Here is a 23,868-nt window from a genome sequence, read left to right as displayed (position 1 = left end):
TATTTTACCTATGACGCCGTTGTCAATTTCATTAGCAACACCAAGTCGCCCTTAGTTTCTAGCGATTATTTTCATATCACTCGACTCCGCTTAGAAAGGAAATTATCAGTCAGTAAAATCAAAGGAAAATGTCGTAAAATAGCGATATTCTAATCTATTTCTTTACGCATTTTTTTTGTGAATATAATTTTTAATCTTAGATACCAAGTTTACAATTTGATTAAAAAGATGTATTAAATTTAGGATATTAACCATTCAATACACAGGGGCGAAGATTGGCACACTTTTTCTATAATCAAGGTACGAACTATGAATGGCGAAATATAAAAAAACCTTGAACATCTGTCTCATATATATCTAATATGATTGTCATTTACTTAAAGTTCCTTAGGGTTTACGCCAATCAAAAAACAATCCAACGTAACACAAAACAAGCTCAATGTATTATGTTAAAAGAATGAAAATTAACATGTGAAACATATTTTTTTCTTTCTGACACATTCATGGATAGAACTAAGTTAAACGTTCATTAACCTGATTATTTCAGTTACAATTAACTGAAGACAATCAATCTCTTGTCGTGTTGACTGAACAATCCTGTCTCATCTTATTTTTAGATAAATTGAACATTTCTTTTTTTTATCGAATCCGTTTGACAAGTGAGGATAACAGTAGTTACATAAATTCTTCTATAACATATGGTAATGACAGGAAATGTTTATATACCGGGAGCAATACTGTGTTTATGAAACTCTCAAGAGAATTCTAAGGTATGTTATGCAGCCTTATCCGTAAGTCTATAGATGATTATAAAGCAATACTTATTTACTCTTCGCTGATGCAAATAGTCAAATATTTGTTTAGACCCTAAAAACAGTGTGGTACCCTTTCAACACTGACAATGGGACTTAACGTAACTCTTCTGTCCGGACGTGACTGGGTATTTGTTTTTTTTTTTTTTTTAGATATATCGTTTCTTAGCTTGAATGTTGCAGCTGGATGTCAGGTTGACCACGTACAAGTCAGTCCATACGATAGAGAATACTTATAACCAATGCATGCATGTCTTGTTTAAACAAATAGACATATACAGTGTGTATGTAATTCTTTGTATACAGAAACGCTGTGAAATTGACGTTTAGAGCCTCCAAAGTAAAAACTGAAATTAAAAAACTAAATCGTGTTTAAGGGTTTTTTCCAAGAACTAGAAATTAAAGAAACAACAGACACGGCTTCCTCTGCCTCATCTTTAGACTTATATCTTACACAGTCATCTCAATACCAGAATCTATGACAAACGAGACGATTTTAATTTTGAAATTTTAAATTCCCCCCACCTTATTAGCAATATGCCAACTTCACCTGCATATGGGATATATATTTCTCAACTTATTCGATATTCAAGAGCTTGCACTTCTACTCAGACTTTGTAAAACATCATCAGTGTCTAAGTAGAAAGTTGATGAACCAGGGGTATGTCAAAGAACGTCTCGTCCTTTTTCTAAAAAAAAAGTTCATCGGAAGGTACCAAGACCTTGTTGATAAATATTCCGTATCAACTTCTCAAATGATACATGATGGTCTTGATGTATAGATTCTGCGTTCTGATGTTGTTTTCTTTTATCATCTAAACAACGTGTTATATTGTTTTTTCATTTGCCTTTGTTCTATTATTAATATAACTTTAACTGATGGATTGTTTTATGTGATATCCATTTAACGTGGCACGGTACTTAAACATCCCGTCAATGTGTTTGTATTATTTTTCATTTTTTTGCTGGTGTGTTTTGTATATCCGACTTTTTGTGTTTCTTGGTTCTTATAACGTGACTCTGTACTTTAAAAGATCCAGTCAGTATGATATTGTTCTATTATATGTCATTATGATATATTTCTATTAGGACTTACAAAATACGTTGAACCAAAAACGTCAACAATTTTCAATCGCGTAGTAAAATGAACTATTTGTGGATTCTTATAAATTCTATATAACTTTTGAATTATTTTAAATCACGGTCTTTTTTCTGAAATTAATTCTTATATACTTTTGATATTTTAACCCTGTATACGAACATTGTCCACGTGAAATTTTAAAATTGTTTGTATATACATTGAACGACAAATATATGTGACTGATTTTTATCTAGAGTTCAGTATTTTTGTGATTTTACTTTTCAGCAACATTATTGAAAGGGTGCACCAAGACCAACTTCTATTGAGAAACACAACCACAATTGTTTAGTGTATTGTTTATTGTTCTGCATTGCTATGCAAATGGTTGTGCTGTATTGTATTTTGCCAAGATGGTTGCATATTTAAACATATATCACGTGACTTGGTTTCATTTCAACAGCATGCATGGGATAATGCTATCATACAAAATAAGTCAAGATACTGTACGGAATACAACCATATTGAATATATTATACGCATACCAACTATATTGTGCATAATATCTTTACAATGTTATTCGCTTATTGGCATACATAGAGATAATAAAAAAACTTATAGAACAGGACCATGTGTTTAGTAGACCGCTTGCATTATCACATTAATATATTGAGTGAGCTGCGATAATTGGTTAAAATTTTCATTGGCGCTCTACGTTCTAAAATTCTTTAATTACGATTACAAAAGTAATGTCACCAGACAGGCGAGACTAGTATACATTAATTCTTATCATTCATTACTTTCCGTTATGATTCACTTCTGTCTACTAAGATTGAATTTAATCATGATATTGCGCCATTTATGTGTTATATTAAAAGGCCATATATATGATCAAGGCAATATGCATCAATTTCAATTTATAGTAAATCAATTTAAGAGAGAGATTATATAACATTGTACGACATTTAAAGTTTAAGGAAAATGACTTTTTTACATTGACAAATGACAGTTACACACTTGCATTTTGATTTTTCTAAAATGGTTCTAAAATGTGTCCTCATCCCTACAGTTTACATGAGAAATTGTTGACCTTGAAGTTAAAGTTTCTTTACACAGACATAAAACACTCCTCAAACGTGTCTCTCATGACCTAGAGTGACTGGATCGAAACAAATATGGTGTTTCGAAATTTGACTTTCAATATACAGTTTATCTCTGAATTTGTTGATTTCAGTTGTTATATCATATTTTGGAAATTCGATGCGTATGTCATACAGGTGAGAGGTTTAGCTAGCTATAAAACCAGGTTCAATCTACATAAGCAAATGCCTATACCAAGTCAGAAATATTACAGTTGTTATTCATTCGGTTGATGTGTTTGAGCTTTCGATTTTGTCATTTGATAAGGGACTTTCCTTTTTGAATTTTCCTAGGAGTTCAGTGTTTTTGTGATTTTACTTTTCATCATGACTTTTTCTTATTTCATTTAGCTTTACTTGCCGTCATTTTCAAAATATCAAATACTCATGTTCGTCCTGCTTTTTAGATTGAATTGATAACTGTACATTTCTATTCTATAACAGTTTAATTGTAGTGTGTCTTGAGTCGCCCACCTTGATTACATTGTATTAGTTTTATCTCGACAATACTGATATGTAAAATAAAAGAGACAAAAGTATTACGATGTTCAATTGATTGTAGGAGACCTGGTGTGCTATTATCGATCCTTCAACTGGCAATAGATTTATACTGTTTGAACACAATTAAATTTAATCGGATCAGAATTTGAATAAACAATGTTAGAAAAAAACATATCAAAGATATCAGGCTGTCAAGTGGATCTCGTGAGATTCTTTCCGTCGTAATTGGTTTTCAATAATTTGTGAAATACACATCACTTCGTTTATTTTTTCCTTTTTAATTGCTTTAATTTTAATGATGCTCGACATTCAAGATGATACTTACTATACAGTATACGGGTTAATTGATAATACTATATGATGATATGTATAGTCGTTCACTTCTTGTATTTAGTGGATAGTTTTCGTAACCATATACTGTATTTCATTTAAAAGAAATGTATTTTCGACGATTACCTAAATAGTCCTTAAAACCAACGAATCGTTTTAATATTCTTACAATGATCTTCACTCAGCTGGTTATTTGTATTTTGAACATTGGTCTCCCCCGTAAAAAAATTACAAGAATTACCTATTATCAATTCAGATAATTCTTTCTATGAAAATCTAATCTAACTAACAGTCACCGTTACTAACGGCAATGTAACTACAACTTCTATTTGAAAAAAAAAACCATTTTCGTAAAATGTCTCAAAACTTTTGAAATAAGCATGAGGAACCAGCGTTATTCAACAAAATAGTGAATGCAACATTGTAACAAGTAGAACATTAAGCGTTGAACATTAACAATTTGATGAAAAGAGCTTTGGAAAAAATGTAAGACACATTATAGCATATTAACAAAAATTTAGGATATTCTAATTTCCAATTATCTAGAAGAAAATACATAACAAATTTCATACATTGTACTTAACGTAGTAGAAGGTATGAATGTTCGATCAAAACGAATTTAATAAGCGAAGAGTCCGAAACTAATCACATTTAAATTATATCATTGAAGCCTTATATCAAATTTCAGGAAGCTCTTATTACTGTTCCCGAGGAAAAAATACAAAATAAATTTCATGAATCGTGTGCGTTAGAATATATCTGTATTCGGAAAGTTGACCAGTGCTAGTAGTTATCATAGGTACCAGGATTAAAATAAAATACGCAAGACGCGCGTTTCATCTACATAAGACTCATCAGTGACGATCAGAGCAAAATAGTTATAAAGCCAAACAAATACAAAGTTGAAGAGCATTGAGGACCTACATTCCAAAAAGTTGTGCTAAAATACAGCTAAGGTAATCTTTTCCTGAGATACGTAAATCCTAAGTTTTTTAAATATTTAAAGTTTTGTAACAGGAAATTTATAAAAATGACCATACAATTGATATTCATGTCAACATCGAAGTGCTGACTACTGGGCTGGTGATACCCTCGGGGACGAAACGTACACCAGCAGTGGCATCGACCCAGTGGTGTAAACAGTTACCAAAGGTACAAGGATTATAATTTAGTACGCCAGACGCGCGTTTCGTCTACATAATCCTCATCAGTGACGCTCAAATCAAAATAGTTATAAAGCCAAACAAGTACAAAGTTGAAGAGCATTGAGGATTCAAAATTCCAAAAAGTTGTGCCAAATACAGCTAAGGTAATCTATTCCTGGGATAAGAAAATCCTTTATCTGAAAAAGCATCACACGGTAAAGCCTAAAGTTAACAGAAAGTTGAGGATCGATGGAATTGATAAAACATCTCGAGATAAAGTGTTTTAACATAAAGACTGATAACCAGGATGCTCTGATTTTAAGTTCATGGAAAAATATGCGACGGGTGTTTCATTTGGATAGATGGGCAAATAGAGAAACTGACGGGGTTAAACTATATAAACCCTTTCGAGTCAGAAAATTAAAAGAATATTGAGTGCATTATGAAGAGGAAACACAAAAGTTATACATACATAAACACTTTTTATGAAAAAAAGAACACTTTACTCATGCGTTCAATAATGAATGCTCTTAATTTATCTACTTCAAGTGACCTAATACATATTCTAAACCGTTAAGCCTGTAGTTTGTTGACAACCATTTTTTCATTTTTTTTGATAGAAAAAAATATCTTTGGAACTGAGAGTCATATTGGAACTAGGTTAACATACACACAGGAATATTTCAAAGCATTTCGTAATCGAACATCTTTTGACTTTCGATTTAAGTAAGATTACTAAAGGTGCAGTAGAATCATAACAGATTATCTACTACTACACGAAATCATTTGATGATAAAGTGTAAAAATGTCCCCTGTAGGGAATACAGGGATCAAAAGAGCGATGATTTCTACCCAAGAATCTTGCTCCCCTGTCTCATCACGTAGAATGTCTGAACTAATGGATTTATATAGCAAATAAAGACAAAATGCCATTATCCTCATGACAAGTTAATGATTATGCTATGCCAAGCGAGCAACATTTCAACTATCTAAGCTCTTTTATATCATGGCTTTTAAAGTGAAAGTTATGTTTGCTACCTTTGAAGGCATTTCCAGTACTCAAAACCCTCCTTCCTTGATGGGTGCATTTTACATAAACAAATAAAATCGTATAATATAATCAAAATGAGGATGTTAATTTGATGCATGCCTTTTTGTGCCTCTTCGTTACATTTGTTGTTTTTATAGTGATTAAGATGATAACACAATGTTGACTGCTGTACCCCTATTTTTGACATTTTTAACTATTGTGTCTGTTTGTTTTGTTCACGCATCGGTGACAATATAATGGAATGTGACACGACTGTCATACAAGTGAGAGGTTTCGCTAGCTATAAAACCAGGTTCAATCCACCATTTTCTACATTTGAAAATGCCTGTACCAAGTCAGGAATATGACAGTTCTTGTCCATTCGTTTTTGATGCGTTTTGTTATTTGATTTTGCCATGTGATTATGGACTTTCCGAATAGATTTTCCTCTGAGTTCAGTATTTTTGTGATTTTACTTTTCACTTTATTCCTGGTCCTTCCCACATATGTGTATGGTTTACAAAAATATATAATACATATCAAAGCGTAAATTAAGACTTTTATGTTTGCTGATTATTACTATATATAATAATGAAAACAGTTTTTTCATAACCTAAAAAAATTATAACGCTTTTAAGCGACCACGTATAATGAAGTCATATAGAAAGACCACCATTTGTTCATTGACCATTCTGAATTAGAGATAAAAGTTGGCCACAATAATAAACTTAGTCCTCCGTATTTCATGCTAATCAATAATTCTTTATTAAAATAAAGATCAACAAGCCAAGTTTTAAATTTAAATATCTAATTGTTTCGATTCGAGAAATATCGTTCCACACTCGATGCAGTCCCTGTGGTGTAATCTGTAAGTACCACTGTAGCCGCAATTACAAGAGTATATTAGGTCTTTACATATTTTTAGTTGACCATAACCTGTTTACATGTACTTCTTGTTATACATTTATGTTTTATGAGATGTATTTTTCATTACTGTAAATACATTGCTTATCTTAAGATTAATTTGTCATAATTCATATATACCAAATGTAATACCTGATGTATCTTACTAATTCATAATTTATTTCTCTTTAGACTTTAGGCTAATATTTTTAAAAGAAACCTCATAGCATTTCCTTGGAAAAAAGAGTTTATATCTTCAACAGATAGTACCTGAAAGACAGTCAATAGGAATTTTCATCTTGTCTACAGCAGGAATACAAAAGTTCCAACGCCAAGACAAGGACATTTGGTTACCTTGTCGTAATAGCAACTATCTGATATTCAAATGGATTCCAATATGTAGTTTGTTTTGAATGTTCGCAAGATGCAACTAGTGCAATCAATTGACGCTAAGTGTATTCCTTTAACAGATAACCAAGGAGTTGGTTGAAGTTGATATAAATGATTCAGGATTTGCAACAGGGATCAGCGCTATATCAAAATGAGCGATACAGAAAACTTTAAACAGATTTTAACCTGATGTTTTTTTCAACGACTGTATCATTCTAGTTGACTAGTTTGATGTATAACATCCGAACATGTTTGTGATTTGTCACAATTAACCTTGGAGAGCTAATGCATTTTTTATCAACCCACATTTAACTATCAACGTCTGATTGAAGTTTTACAATTGATTAATGTCCTTATAGATTTTTAAAGTTTACTAATTGACTAGGTACTTTGTTATATTTGCATTACAATGCAATCTGCTTGAAAATTAGCTTCCACAGGCCTTTTGAAGATTAATACAGCATGTTGACGCTTTGTATTGGAAGCAATTCACACAGTATTTATCTAACGAAGCTGCAGTTTATTGTATTCAGTTATCATATTTGTCTCTTCATTGAAATTAAAAGTTTTACACAAACGAACATACTTCTAATATGTATTTTTATGTTTCTCTACGCAAATCCCTACCATATTTGTTCTAGAACACAATCTTTCATGTTCAACTTGGTGATTTCACGAATTACATTCTTGAAATGATTTGCATGCAAGAATCTTTTAATGAAAAGTATCTTTAAAGGTTTGTTCACCACACGATATTGAAAACAAAATAATGAGAAATCAGAGCTATACAATGAACAGCTAATTAATCAAATATGTAAATTACTTGGAATTTACAATCGACGTGATTGATTTGAGTAAAATAACATTTGACCTTTAAATGTTTGTGACACGATGGAATATTTTTAAAGCCTTATTCGGCATTCTGACATTTTTACGTTCTAAATTTTTCCTTGCTAAATTTTTACAGTTAAAAGATTAGCTTATTTCGCTGTAATGATTTCATTTCAACCCCTAGTACGCGTCATATTCCAATTTAAGAAATATAAGAAATGTCATTGCAAAATCTAACAACAAACTGTATATAACTTGGGCTGTATTGTTTTATGAAGAAAAGGAGAGGTTGGGTATATGTTAACGAGACAGCAACACACTTGCATGAATAACCCATACTATGCTCTAGCAAGTATGATGGTTAATGTCCTTCAAAGTTAAAGGGGGAAACATGAAGCGGGTGTTTTCATTGTTTTTGTTTTACTCGCAGATTCAAAATCTTAAAGATGCAACATTCCAATGCAAATCAAATAAAAATATTACACAATGAATAGAGGTACAGGGGAGGGTTTATTTTTTCATGGTGTTGTCAGTTTGTTCTCGGCTTATGGGTTGGAAGGTCCCTTTGACATCTTTTGCTTCTCGTTTAGTCAAGTTCTAATTTATAAATATCAGATTTTATATCAGTACCAATGAAAAACAATTTTCAGAGAACTTATAACAGTGTTTTAACTGATAACCTTTCAGAATTTTATCGTACAGATTTTGGAAAAAATACTTATAATATAAGTTCAAACAAATGCAGTTTGCCATGACCTAAGATTTTTGAATTTTATATGTTTTGGAGTTTAGTATGACCTCCATTATCACTGAACTATTATACATTTTTGTTTATAGGCCAGCTGAAGCACGATTTCGGATGTGGGATTTTCTCGCTCTATTGGAGATCTTTTGGTGTCCTTCGATGGTTTTTTACTCTTTGGTCGGGTTGTTGTCTCTTTGACACATTGCCCATTTCCATTCTCAATTTTATATAACCACCTTCGGATGTTTATAAAAAATAAAGAACCTTTAGCGGTGCACATATTGGGCTGTGGTAGTATGCAATTCAGAAATGTGTTGGACTTGCTTTTAATTTAAGAACAATGAGGTCTGTCACTTTCTCAACAATATATATGACAATGTTTTCACTTCGTGTTTGAACATCCATAAAACCCACTTGCCTAATGAATCTAGTATGGCGTCTATTGATCATCTGACATTTGTATCAAATGTCAACAATACCATGTTCATCCCAAGAAGATATTTTTAATACTCTTTTATTATTGCAACCAAATAGGTCAGTGAGACTTATATAATTGTGTCAAATTGAATGATAAAACAATGTCATCAATTCTCCGACAGGGTAAACAGATTAAATGTCAACAATACTATGTTCAACTGAAGGAGAATGTGCCTTCATCCTTTATTATTGCAACCCACTAGGAGCGGATTCACATAAGTTGTCAATTATAAAACAATGTCATTAATTCTTCTAAAGGGTACACATATTAATGTAAATAAACTCATCATAGATACCAGAATTAAAATTTTAAATTTGGGCCCGACGCGCGTTTCGTCTACAAAAGACTCATCAGCGACGCTCCTATCCAAAACAGTTTAAAAGGCGAAACAAAGTACGAAGTTGGAGAGCGTTGAGTACCAAAATTGCTTAAAGTTTTGCCAAATACAGCTAAAGTAATATATTCCTGATGTAGAAAAGCCTTAGTATTTAAAAACTTCAAAATTTTGTTAACAATACCATTTTGATCCCGAGGAGAATATGTTTTCCTCCTTTATTATTGCAACCCACTAGGTCAGTGAGGATTTATATAACTGTGTCAATGGTAAAACAATGTCAAAAATTCTTCTACAGGGTTAACAGATTAAATGTCAACAATACCATGATAAACCAAAGGAACATATATGGTACTCCTTCGTTATTGCAACCCACTAGGTCAGTGAGGATTGATATAACTGTGTCAATGGTAAGACAATGTCATCAATTCTTCTACAGGGTTAACAGATGAAATGTCAACAATACCATGATAAACCAAAGAAACATATATGGTACTCCTTCGTTATTGCAACCCACTAGGTCAGTGAGGATTGATATAACTGTGTCAATGGTAAGACAATGTCATCAATTCTTCTACAGGGTTAACAGATTAAATGTCAACAATACCATGATAAACCAAAGGAACATATATGGTACTCCTTCGTTATTGCAACCCACTAGGTCAGTGAGGATTGATATAACTGTGTCAATGGTAAGACAATGTCATCAATTCTTCTACAGGGTTAACATATTAAATGTCAACAATACCATGAAAAACCAAAGGAGAATATGTTTCCCTCCTTTATTATTGCAACCAACTAGGTCAGTGAGGATTTATATAAGTTGTCAATGGTTAAACGATGTCATTACTTTTTTAAGGGTAAACATATTAAATAAGATACTGTTGGCTGTCATTAAACCATGTGTGACATATTGAATATAGAACTATGATTAAAAGAGAGGGGTGAAAGATACCAGAGGGACATCCAAACTCATATATCAAAAATAAACTGACAACGCCATGTCTAAAAAGGAATAGATAAAACAAATAGTTAAATGAAACGAAATATGAGTTATCGGTGAGAACCCAAACTTTATATGTGTATGATCAAAATAAGTGTAAACCTTGTACTCTATTGCACTCGTACTCTCCAATATAATGTTGCTTAAAATGTAGTCCAGCTTTGGAAATAAAGACCTTTGATTTCCCAATAAAAGACAAGCTTTCATCTACGATTCATACAATTTATCGTATTAATAGCTTACTGTTGTTTTTAAGTAACAATGGTTGTTACATTTGATGACCATATGTTGTTATAAACCGTATATTTTCATTCTTTAGCTATTGCAGCAGATACATGTATGATAGTGATATTTGATTGAAGTAATGGTATTCACCGTAACTGACCCTATCATTCTTGTGAGTAGAAAAGTATGAACATGGCCCTCTTCATTATTAAAATTGAAAAATAATAATTCTATTTTTGGCTATATATTTGATAGTCTAAATCCATAATACAAAATAATTTTCCTCTCAAAGAGACTAATGTAGTTTCAATCGATGTTGTCTATATAGTTTTATTAATTATTAATAAAGGATTACTGTCTGTGAAATTCTGTAATTTCCCGATTGACTTGATATTCCGGTTATATTGAACATTGAGTAGTCATTGATCAAAGGACGTTTTCGAGTCTCGAGCCGATCTATCAACAAATCCTTTTAAAATTGACAAACAATTGTTAAAACTTCATATTTACAACTTATTCCCACTTCATAATAAAGCTTCAAAATGGCTAGTTATAGTACATAAACATATACGAAAACACAAATAAAAAATACACAGAAGAACGACTTCATTTAGATACAGACATAGACGAATTATATATACGAAACAAATTATCAAATAGAAGCAGAAATAACTTGCTTGAAACTAGGCCTCCCGAGGGTAAGCATTTCCTACTTTACCAACAGTACATTTACATAGGATAATACAGTCGCCATTACTATCGTGTAAATATCAGAATGATATATTGAAATTTACATATAGAAACCATTGTCCAGCAGTTCTCACCAATTTATAAATCACATTTTCTAGAGATTATAAAGAATTTAAATACATAAACTGACTCAAAATACTGATTTTATTATTATGATCACAGGCACTTGTCTCAGAAATTGTTTTCCTATAAGCATTACTATTAAGGAATAAATAAAGTTTTTCTAAGACAAGTGACTGTGAGTATGATACTTCTTGAATCCTGTTAGGAACGTTTTTGTGTACAACCAAACATTTGTCTATCGTAGCAACCTTCTACTTTAGTTTTTAATTGAGAAAATTATATAAATACACATAGCTGAGAGGGTGATAGAGCAGATTGTTACCCCGAGAAACATTGTCAATCGCAGCCAAGGTTGACAATGCTTTTTCGAGGGGTACCAATCTGCTCTATCACCCTCTCAGCTATGTGTTATTTACTTTATTATACCGAAGGTCCTATTATTATTGTCTTCAACAGATTACTTATATATCAAAAGTATTTTCTATGACGTCACGTACATAACAACGTTAAGGGTCTTAGGAAAAAAAAAAGCAAGATGTTTTTTTTTTTATTTTTATTATTTTAATAGTCAAATAATAAAATTTGAGCCAAAACGTAGAATTTAAGCATTTTATTTAATTACTTGATGTAAATTCAATTCATTGTCCTTTAAATTATCGATTTTTTATTGGTCTGTATGAGAGGGTAACATTAAAAAATATTGTCACCCGCTCAGCCATGTGATAAAGTAAATTTACACCCTCGTATTAGCCAATCAAAATATGGCATTTTAACGTGAAGTATAATAAAAAATTTAAACATATGTTGCGTAGTACTCATCTTATTTGAAGCTGGACTGTTTACTTGTGTTTAATTATGACGACGTACAGTCCAGATATGTCAATTATAAACAGGTTGGTACTTTTGTGACTGTTCCAAATCTATATACCAAATGTTTTGTTGGTCGTGATTTGAATATATTTTTTTCTCTGTAAAGTCAGTTGTAGGTAAAGTAGTTGGCTTGTTCAAGTATATTTGGTAATTCATCATTCTTTTTATAAAACAAATAAGGAAACAAAATTAACTCAATATGAGCATTGTTACCTCAATACGTTTATGGCGTAATGGCAAATGGTGTATTTTCTTTCATGCTATAACATCTTACAAGCTATTGTCAACAACAAAAATTCAGAGGTTGAATATTGATTTTTGTTTTCTTGATACCCAGTGGCAAATATTTTATGGATAATAAGGTTACTGCAGTGAAGGAAGGTAAATGTGAACTGCATTTGAAAATGAAGGTATGATTGATAGATATAGTTCAAATTATGGCAGTATTATATAATAAGATATAAACAATGTAATCATTTAGATTACTACGAAGCATATCACTATAGTTTCTAGATAACTTGATAAAATATGTAATAGAGTAGCGATAGGGCAAAAAATCGAATGTACTTAAGGAAATAAAAGTATTAACCGATAGACAAATTGAAACAAGTTGTTGTTAAGAACGAATGAGAGCAGAAATCAAAAGAACAAATGCAGTATAACTGTAAACAAATCTAAGTGTGAGCTCTAAGCATGCTTTTAGTTTACTTTCTACAATTTCTGCACTACACGATAGCTGAAGTCTTGCCGAAGGCAATTCATTTTACAAGGTTTAATTTAGGGCAGCTGTGCTTATTGTGTCTGTTTTCCAAGTGTACTATAAAATTTGATTGTGTATGTTACTATCTATAATTTGGGTGTTAGCTTGGACCGTCAAGTAAGTAGACCTACGGTTATTTATAGCAACAAAACGTTTAAAAACCTTTTTTTCCCTTAGAAATCATATTAAAATTCACCTATGAAACACAACGTTAACCATTACTGTTTCTTGTGTTCATGCTAGCCACCATGGTTTTAGAAATATTGTCATCCTTAAATCTCAGTCGTTCGTTCGGTAGCTAAACCGATGTTCGAGAAGGTTGCTGATTTGTCTATAAGGGATGTATATAAAAAAAATGCAAATAAATACGCAGCCGCGCCGAGTCGAAACATGATGTCTCATAACAAGAAAGTATTAAGATCTCTTCAAGTTAAAGAACCAATGCAACAACTCTTTGAACTTGCAAAATGTCTACCCCTATCAAAAGACCCTGCTTCGTTTTCAAGTGATATCGAAAATTCCCATCCTTTTTCCCGATCGTACTACTGTGTAGAACCTCCATATTTCTTGAACTATTTGTCATTGGACTCTAAGAAAACAGTAAATAATCGATCACGTTATCCTGAAATATTGATGGATAATAATAAAACAAAAGTACAGAACAATCAGGAAGAAATTTTAATTCGGCTGTATATGAAAGTGTTGTTGAAGAGATAAAATAATAAATGACTAATAACGGTAGTATAGACAGCTGAAAATGTCACATGACATCCAGGTTATAAAAACGGATAAATCACAGAACATAAGTGGAATGTCTGCTTTCAATAAAATCCTCAGACATCCACGACAAATTACCTTGCCGCATTAACGGGCACTTCAATCAATGCTACGGACAAAACCATTTTTGTAATTGATAATCGTTGACTGTGTGTGTAAATTTTGTCATTAACTGGTTCTCTGGACATATTGTTACATTATTAATGACCAAAGTTCTCAACACTATTTGTGGATTATACTTTCTAGCACAATAACAGAGGAACGTTATACTGTGAAGTAAAAAAATTTAGCGAAGGGGTATCGCTTTTGATAACTTAGGGAAGATAAAATTGCAAGCATATAGCCTCGCGTTATTTGATCTTAATGATCGAGAAAATAAATCCTTGCCAACAAAGTTGATACTTGAAATAGTGAAAAATTAATTATAATACTTATATTTCTAGGGGTATTTTTCACTGAATGAAAAAATAGCTATGAAAATGTCTTGAATCCTTGATCACTGCTCGACTGCTGACTTATAGAGGCAAAAGGGAGATTACACCAGGTTTACAGGCAACAACAGATCTACCAAATAAAACACGACTCTGAATGATTTCAAGAGGAAAATATGTCCGTTATTCTTATTTTTATCTAACCAACAGTTTTGATAAAGATTATTTGTATTGTTTGGCTTTATAACTATTTTGATATGAGCATCACTGATGAGTCTTATGTAGACGAAACGCGCGTCTGTGTTCTAAATCATACTCCTGGTACTTTTGATAACTATTTACACCACTGGGTCGATGCTACTGCTGGTGGACGTTTCGTCCCCGAGGGTATCACCAGCCTAGTAGTCAGAACTTCGGTGTTGTCATAAATATCAATTATGTGACCATTTTTATAAATTTCCTGATACAAAACTTTGAATTTATCGAAAAACTAAGATTTTTTTTGTCCCAGGAATAGATTACCTTAGCTGTATTTGGCACAACATTTTTGAATTTTTGATCCTCTATGCTCTTCAACTTTGTATGGTTTGCTTTATAACTATTTTGATATGAGCATCACTGATAAGTGTTATGATGACGAAACGCGCGTCTGGCGTACTAAATTATAATCCTGGTACTTTTGATAACTATTTACACCACTTGGTCGATGGCACTGCTGGTGGACGTTTCATCCCCGAGGGTATCACCAGCCCAGTAGTCAGCACTTCGGTGTTGACATGAATATCAATTATGTGATCATTTTTTTAAAAATTTCCTGATACAAAACTTTGAATTTTTCGAAAAACTAAGGATTTTCTTGTCCCAGGAATAGATTACTTTAGCCGTATTTGGCACAACTTTTTGGAATTTTGGATCCTCTATGCTCTTCAACTTTGTATTGTTAGGCTTTATAACTATTTTGATATGAGCGTCACTGATGAGTCTTATGTAGACGAAACGCGCGTCTGGCGTACTAAATTATAATCCTGGTACTTTTGATAACTATTTAGTTTAAACATATTTTATTTGTTTAAATACAAATTGGATAAGACACAAGTCAAACAGACTTATGAAGTCTTCTCCATTTAACATTTATAACAATATAATACAAAAATATATGTATGAGCATGCATGTATAGAATGGTATATCTATTTAGTATATATATATATATATAAATGGATCAAAAGACGGAAAATTGAAGAAAAAAGAAAAAAAAATAATAATACAGAAAAAAAGATATATAAATAAATGAATATTTAGAAAACAGAAACATAAGAAAAAAAAATTAAAATAAAAAAAAAAAAAAAAAATTAAAATAAGAAATTAAAAAAACGAAAAATAAAAAGGACAAAAAAAAGGGAAAATAATTTTACTTAGATGATGATGTGTGTGTGATCATGGTTTGCTATCTAGACAATTTGAAATCTTTCCGAACTACTTACACCATTGGGTCGATGCCACTGCTGGTGGACGTTTCGTCCCCGAGGGTATCACCAGCCCAGTAGTCAGAATTTCGGTGTTGACATGAATATCAATTATGTGATCATTTTTATAAATTTCCTGATACAAAACTTTGAATTTATCGAAAAACAAAGATTTTTTTTTGTCCCAGGAATAGATTACCTTAGCTGTATTTGGCACAACTTTTTGGAATTTTGGATCCTCTAAGCTCTTCAACTTTGTATTGTTTGGCTTTATAACTATTTTGATTTGAGCGTCACTGATGAGTCTTATGTAGAAGAAAAAACGTCTGGCGTACTAAATAATAATCCTGGTACTTTTGATAACTATATTATTTGCATAGCAATTAAAAAAAGAAGGCAGTAAAATTTTATCGGCGCGGGACGTTTGCGCTTTTTCATAGGACATTTGCGCTTTTTATTTTGGACACTTGCGCTTCATATCATAAGACATTTGCGCTTTTAAAAAGGGACATTTGCGCTTTTAAAAAAAAGGACATTTGCTCTTTTTACATAGGACATTTGTGCTTTTGCAATATTTGATTTTTATGACTATCCTCCCCTTTTATCTTGGCTAGGGACCGGCATGTTTGACCTTAAAGGGTTTAAGTTATATTTTTCCTTATGATTAAAAGTTTAAAAATCGTTTCATAGCACATTTCATAGCACATTGATATATGTGTTAAAGTTTATATTCAGCTAAAAGTTATTATTATAAAGACATAAAACATGTGTAGTCATCACAGGTCAGTTTGGCTGGATAACTGAAGCACAAGGAGTGAACAAATTTAGCTCTTGCTATCTGTTCTGATTAGTATTTCGCCCACATTTCAAATAAATAATAAAGTTTCTTTTTCTCAATTCTAGACCGGGGTGCCTATTCAACAATGTAATGAATATTAATGTAATTCACCGACTGTTGTTCAATGATACTCTTTAAAAAGGTAAAAAAAAAAAATATTACAGGATGAGTCGAGTAGAACTGTTCATTATAGTGGGCATGGAAGGATTCTGGACCATTTGTCGTACTAATGACAAATAAAAATTAAATTTATTAACGTAATGATTACTTCTCATTAAAATTACAAGTAGACGACTATAGGTAAAAAGCGCAAATGTCCGGTCAAATTAATAGAGGTGAATCAAGATTTAAAGCGCAAATGTCCTATCGTTTTACAGGTAAAAAAGCGCAAACGTCCTGTGCCCAAATTTATACATCTAGCAATATTTAGCTCTCATTTCTGTTAGATATTTTGGTTCTATAATTTGAGACAAATTATTATTGTGACATTCAAGACAATCGTATAAATCCTTGTAATTCGAGAGGTTTAAATTGCCTGTTTTACGCATAGCATGCATAAAATACATTTCTCTTTCTGAAGGTTATTATCAAATCTGTTTCACCAAGTTTTATATCCAATTGTGATTGTTTTATCTCAATCGAAGAGTTAAATTACAATAAATCACTCAGATTCGTTTTCTTAGAAACGAAACAGCACCAGATGTAATCACAAAGTCCGGTGAAGAAAGTTCTTTAATTCCATCGAGAGATGATTGTGACATTCATGATAAAGACACATTTGATATATGTGATTTTGAAGTGTTAAGAAATAGTTTGGTCCATATCTCATGGTTACAATTACCATTTTTTCTTATATCTTTGATGGTAAAGAACATCAATTTTACAGTTATAAACATGCACTATGTCCTACATTTTAAAGTTAAACTATTATATTGTAAGATACTGTTACTAAGCGATATTTTGCAATAGATTTTTTTTTCTTCATGAAATTGATTAGTGTTTGGGTAAAGTGCTATCACTATAGACTAAATTATAGTCGTCTGACGACATCCGTTAACTTTGAAAAAAAAAAAAAGTGTCCTTTGATATAACTGGGCCAAGAAGAACCAAACATGACACGCCCATTCTTAAGGATTATGTACCCTTATGTTGATTCAATGCTAAACATATGCAAATTTTGTAGAAAATCCACAACCTTTATTCTTGTACTCTCATATTTGGCGATTTGATGACTGATAGATATAGGATTATTGCATGCAGTGCTAGCATTGATTTCCTTAAAACAAGTTTATTATTGTAGTTATTGGTTATAACAAATAAAAATTTGGACCAAATAAAGTACACCTTTTAGGGTGCGCTCGACTTTGGTGACTCAGCACGAGGTAATTTGGAATTTACAGGTTGGTTAGAACTTTTTGTAAAAAATAAACACTAGCACCCATAGAAAAGCAAGTGAGTTATCTATGTTTCAAATTTTATAACAACAATCTTTGTAATAAAGGCTGTGGATTTTCTATAAAAATCTTGGTTTATTTGCCACAAAGTACTCTTTTTCTATTAAATGCAATGAAACAGTAAATAGTAATGCTTTGCATCAAGTTTCCCCTCGGTCTATGTACAAAATGGCCTATCTCTATTATTCATTATATCTGTAGTTTTGATACAATTAAAGTTTGAAAATTTAGTACACAAGAGTGCACACGCTGAAATGTCTTGCCTTCTTTACTAATCATTGATATTGTGTTGATAGACCTAAATATAAAGCTTTATTACAACTGTCACATAAACTCAACATTAACCAAAGAAAACGAAACATTGATCAATGAACCATGAAATGAGGTCAAGGTCAGATGAACCATGCCAGACATGTACAGCTAACAATTCTTCAATACAACAAATATAGTTGACTTATTGCTTATAAATTAAGAAAAACAGACCAAAACACAAACACTTAACACTTAGCAATGGACCGTGAAAATGAGGTCAAGGTCAAATAAAACCTGGGTAACAGACATATAAATCATAAAATATTTCCATACACCAAATATAGTAGACATATTGCATATAGTATAAGAAAAACAGACCAAAACACAAAAACTTAACTATAACCACTGAACCATGAAAATGAGGTCAAGGTCAGATGACACCTGCCAGTTGGACATGTACACCTTACAGTCCTTCCATACACCCAATATACTAAACCTATTGCTTATAGTATCTGAGATATGGACTTGACCACCAAAACTTAACCTTGTTCACTGATCCATGAAATGAGGTCGAGGTCAAGTGAAAACTGTCTGACGGGCATGAGGACCTTGTAAGGTACGCACATACCAAATACAGTTATCCAATTACTTATAATAAGAGAGAATTTAACAATACAAAAAATCTTAACTTTTTTTTCAAGTAGTCACTGAACCATGAAAATGAGGTCAAGGACATTGGACATGTGACTGACGGAAAGTTCGTAACATGAGGCATCTATATATATACAAAGTATGAAGCATCCAGGTCTTCTACCTTCTAAAATATAAAGCTTTTAAGAAGTTAGCTAACGCCGCCGCCGCCGGATCACTATCCCTATGTCGAGCTTTCTGCAACAAAAGTTGCAGGCTCGACAAAAAATGGCTACAGAAGGGGTCATAAACCTTAAGAGTATCTAGCCATTAAAACAGTTAGGTGACCTCCGTCAGACAATATAGATACCATTACTGAAATATTACATATCGGTAACATGCAAGTAATCGTAATATATCTTGCAGACTATTATATTCAAAGAAAATTCTCACCGGATCAAACATGCTAAGAATGTCGACATCTATTTATTACCGTTTAAAGAAGCTATCTAAATTACTAAATTGTCAATCGGCTTTTTATAGCAGGTATTGCACTCAAAAATTATTATACCCCCCCCCCCCCCCCCCCCCCCGGCGTTTTGCATTTGCGCCGATCTGCATTTCATTTGCGCCGATTTTTTCTTTCATTTGCGCCGATTTTTTTTTTCATTTGCGCCGATTTTTTTTTACAGGTAAATAACAGGTAAATTACAGGTGAAATGATATAAGAAGATGTGGTATGAGTGCCAATGAGACAACTCTCCATCCCAGTAATGTTATTTTCATTTATTATTAAAGAACTCTTCCGTTAGCCAGTTGTACATGTGTTATGAATTGTCAATCATAACATGTATATAACTTGTCTCCTGCTTAAAATCAAGAAATAAAAACCTAAGATAAAAGCACTTTGTTTATACTAAAATGACGAATTAAAAATATATGTGTCGCATTCAAATCCATAAAAACGGAATACATTCAAATCATAAATCTGATCTTGCCGAGAATGTATAGGCAACACATCTAATATATTCCTTTCTTATGATTTCGTCTCTTCTATATTTGGCGTAATTGTCGATAACGAAGGCCATTTTTTCTTTGTCTGGCATACGTACTGGTGGGGGCATTTCTAGAGTTCGCATTTTCTCGCAAGGAAGCTATTAAACCAAGAGTTCCAAATGGTGAAGTTGAAATCATCCCTTCGTTAATTTTATGGACGCCATCACGAATTGGTTGACCGTTATGGAATATGTACTTGAACGTTGTCTAAGAATATATGACCTTTGTCATCAGAAGGAGAGTCAGACAATGTCAAATGTGAAGCAGTTATCGATTTCATTTAGGGAAAGGAATGGTAACCCGAAACATTGAGATAGCCATTTACCAATTGCAATGTCACTTGATTTGTCTTTACACTCTGTGATCAGTCAATGTAAAAGTATGAATTTACCTGTAACTTACCTGTAAATCCAATTAGGAAAAAATATAAAATCGGCGCAAATGAAAAAATAAAATCGGCGCAAATGAAAGAATGAAAATTTTCAAAATCGGCGCAAATGTCATACGCCCACCCCCCCCCCCCCCCTCCCACACACACACACAAACAACCCAAACCAACAACAACAAAAAAACAAACATACACTTTACGAACGCCATATCCTATGACAATTTACGACCCTTTTGTTCTATGATCATCTAAAGTTTCATATTCTAGTTCATAGTTATAATACAAAAGGTAAGTGGAAACAAGAAGATGTGGTATGAGTACCAATGAGACCTCTCCATTTTCTCCCTTTGAATAAAAGTACAATTGTCTTCATCTCATTCTAAAATTCATGTCCCCCAACATATTCGTCTCAATCACCATTCTTATATAATCTCCGATTAACCAAATATCTATATGGTTAATCTCTGGAATATGGTATATAACGTATTGCTCATAAATACGGGGAAAGAGTTTTTACTTTTTTCCAGTTTCACACGTATGACAAGGTTCGCATCCATGAAGAAGTAAAAGTTAATTTAAATTATATGCTTGAAAGCTTACCTGCATTGTACTAAGAACATCTCTGACAAAAAAGGTTTCTTTAGCTAAACTTCCTTCGGACAATATGTCTTTTAAAACAACAGCACCTATTAAATCATGTCTTGAAAACCTATCAAAGTCGTAGACATTTAACTGAAGTGTACGATCTTGAAGTTCTTGATATAACGCCGAAAATGTAAATGACTCATTAAATTCTGGATCTAATGTCTTTCTGTGTACCTTTGTTTGACATTTATTTTTCCTGTCCGGAAGCAGGTAAATTTTGACATACGGATCTGATGTACCAGAGAAGTCGCGTGCAGGAAGGTCTTCTGCACTGATTATGTTTACTTTTAATTCCTCATTATCATGGAGGTAATTGAGACTGAAATATAGTTTTCCACAGAGTCTATGCTCACTCCTTATGCTATCAACAGACGATTGTTTGTATAATTCGGGTTTTATTTTGCCAAGTTTCGGCTGTTCCTTTTGTCTTACACTTTGTATTTGAAATTCTATATTTGATAACTGTCGCTGGAATGTTAGATGCCGTTGCGACACAGTTGGCAGTGTTGCTTGTCTCTGGTTTGATTTAAAAAGTCCTCTTCGACGGAAAAAGTCTAATTTTGATTGAGACTGCTTTGCTAGATCTGGGGTGCTCTGACTGATTTTAAGGTTGCTACTATGAAGTGAGTTCGGAGATTCATCGGTTTCTATAGACAGTTCCGATGAAAGAAGTTTCTTCTTTCGACGACAGTACATCCATGATAGATAGACCACAACAGCAGCAAACAATACAATGACCCCAGATAGAATTGTAAAGATATATCCTAGAGATAAACCTGAAAAAATAATTAGAGATTCTTTAAGAATTACGCCAAGTATTTTGTCGGACCTATCTCTCTGATTAAATAAACATTTGGTTTGCTTTTGATAATTTGTAGAATACGTTTTTGTACTGAGTTTGAAAATGCAGGCAAATTGTCACTGTAGTTCCTATTCTGGTTGACAGGACAATATTTTGTAATTTTACAGATTTTGCTGGTTGTTTTTCACTCGATTGAAAGTTTCGTGCCATTTGAAGCTTGCTGCATTTTTATGGACACTTGTTTGTTATTCAAGTCTCTGTACCTCAATTTTTGTTTTGTCTAGCTTAGTTGCTATCGCTGCGACGTAATAAAAACTAATTGTCCATAAATTGAAACAAACTTCGTATAGATCAGATGAGAACAAGGTTCATACAACTTTGAATGTCAGAAATGTATAAGGGATACAGCATGAACAATGATTATGCTCATAGATATTTTGGACAAAAAGGAATCTGAATTGATTGTTTTAATCATACATGTATGTGCAGCCAGATTTACAATGATGGCAACATCATAAAACATGATCCTTACTTTTTTTTTCTTTTCTTTTCTGTTTAGTTTAATTTGTGGATCGCGGATTGTGAAAGAGTATTTTTAAAATTACCATTGATACAACATTTAAAGAACGCATATGAATATAACATATATTAGTTTAAGCCTTGCCACTTGTTCCTCAAGCGTTAGCATTGAATGATTGCGTTGTTGCTAATCTAATAAAAATGCATACATGTCTCGCGTACACAAACTTGATCATAAGCAGTCCAAGCACAACTAATGAAAAATGTAAAAATACATGTAGGTAGTAAATGGATTAAATTTTATAAATGGATGTAGTATAATTCTAAATTGGGATGATAATACCCACGGAATTGGTCAGGGTATCAAATATGAGCATTCTACATGTATGACCTCTTCTGTCCCATACGTTTAATTGATTCCTCGTATAGGGTGTGTGTTTTTCACGTTACAGAGTCTTTGCAACAAGAATCCGGAGTGGTCTGTAGGTGGCATGTTAGAAGGTTAATGTCCAGCTCCTATCCAATATGTTTTCAATTGTAAGTGGCACTCCAAATTCTAGTCCTTCGTCCCAGATGACCAACCTTGAAGATAGTACATGTTGTATAAATTGCAATATATGCCACTGGACGCAAAGTAAGCGACAGAAGAAATAAGTTTTAACCATTAATAACTATCATTTGAACTTACCAGTTTCTGGTTGGTGACCATCTGAATGTTCCTTCATCTTATTCGGTATGCAAACCTGCTAATCTAACTAAATAAATATGTTTATATATGTCATCTTATGTAAACGTAGCATAAAACTTCCATTCTGCAATGGCGTTATGTCTACTATATGAACAACTTCTAGTAGTCCGAGTAATCCTATTAAACTATGCAGTGGTACAGAAAACAATATCTACTAAGACATTAAAAGTTAATTGCACTGCACTTGTAAATATTACGCAAAATATATTTTATATTATATGTTTTTACGACGGCATTGTTATGTTCACAAGACTATTGATATTATGTCGTATCTTGTATATTAATTATGTATACGTACAATACTAGAATCCCGATAAATAATTATTGCATGGCTGTAAATCCTACAGACTGAATTGTAAACTGAGAGACAATAACGCTCCTGATTATCATCCGAAACTAATAAAGGTAAAAAATGCTATTAACCTGTTTCCAATGAAGTCGGACCGTACCTACAATATTTGTTTAGAAAGGTTTTGT

At 32.5% G+C, this 23,868-nt stretch overlaps 1 protein-coding gene across 1 annotated transcript in view; it reads right to left on the bottom strand.

Moving 5' to 3' along the window:
• The window catches only part of LOC143048398 (synaptotagmin-9-like), a 31,311-nt gene extending 7,443 nt beyond the window's left edge, over positions 1–23,868 (bottom strand). The window contains exons 1-2 of the mRNA XM_076222076.1: positions 23,332–23,868; positions 21,278–22,098 (exon numbers count right to left, since the gene is read on the bottom strand). Coding sequence (XP_076078191.1) covers positions 21,278–22,098; positions 23,332–23,368 — 858 coding nt within the window. The 5' untranslated portion in view covers positions 23,369–23,868. The remainder of the gene's footprint in view (positions 1–21,277; positions 22,099–23,331) is intronic.

This window comes from Mytilus galloprovincialis, chromosome 10, assembly GCF_965363235.1.
Source record: "Mytilus galloprovincialis chromosome 10, xbMytGall1.hap1.1, whole genome shotgun sequence".
Classification (NCBI taxonomy): Eukaryota; Metazoa; Mollusca; class Bivalvia; order Mytilida; family Mytilidae; genus Mytilus; species Mytilus galloprovincialis.
The sequence above is the reverse complement of the archived record's forward strand: the minus strand, read 5'-3'. Positions and strand labels throughout refer to the sequence as shown.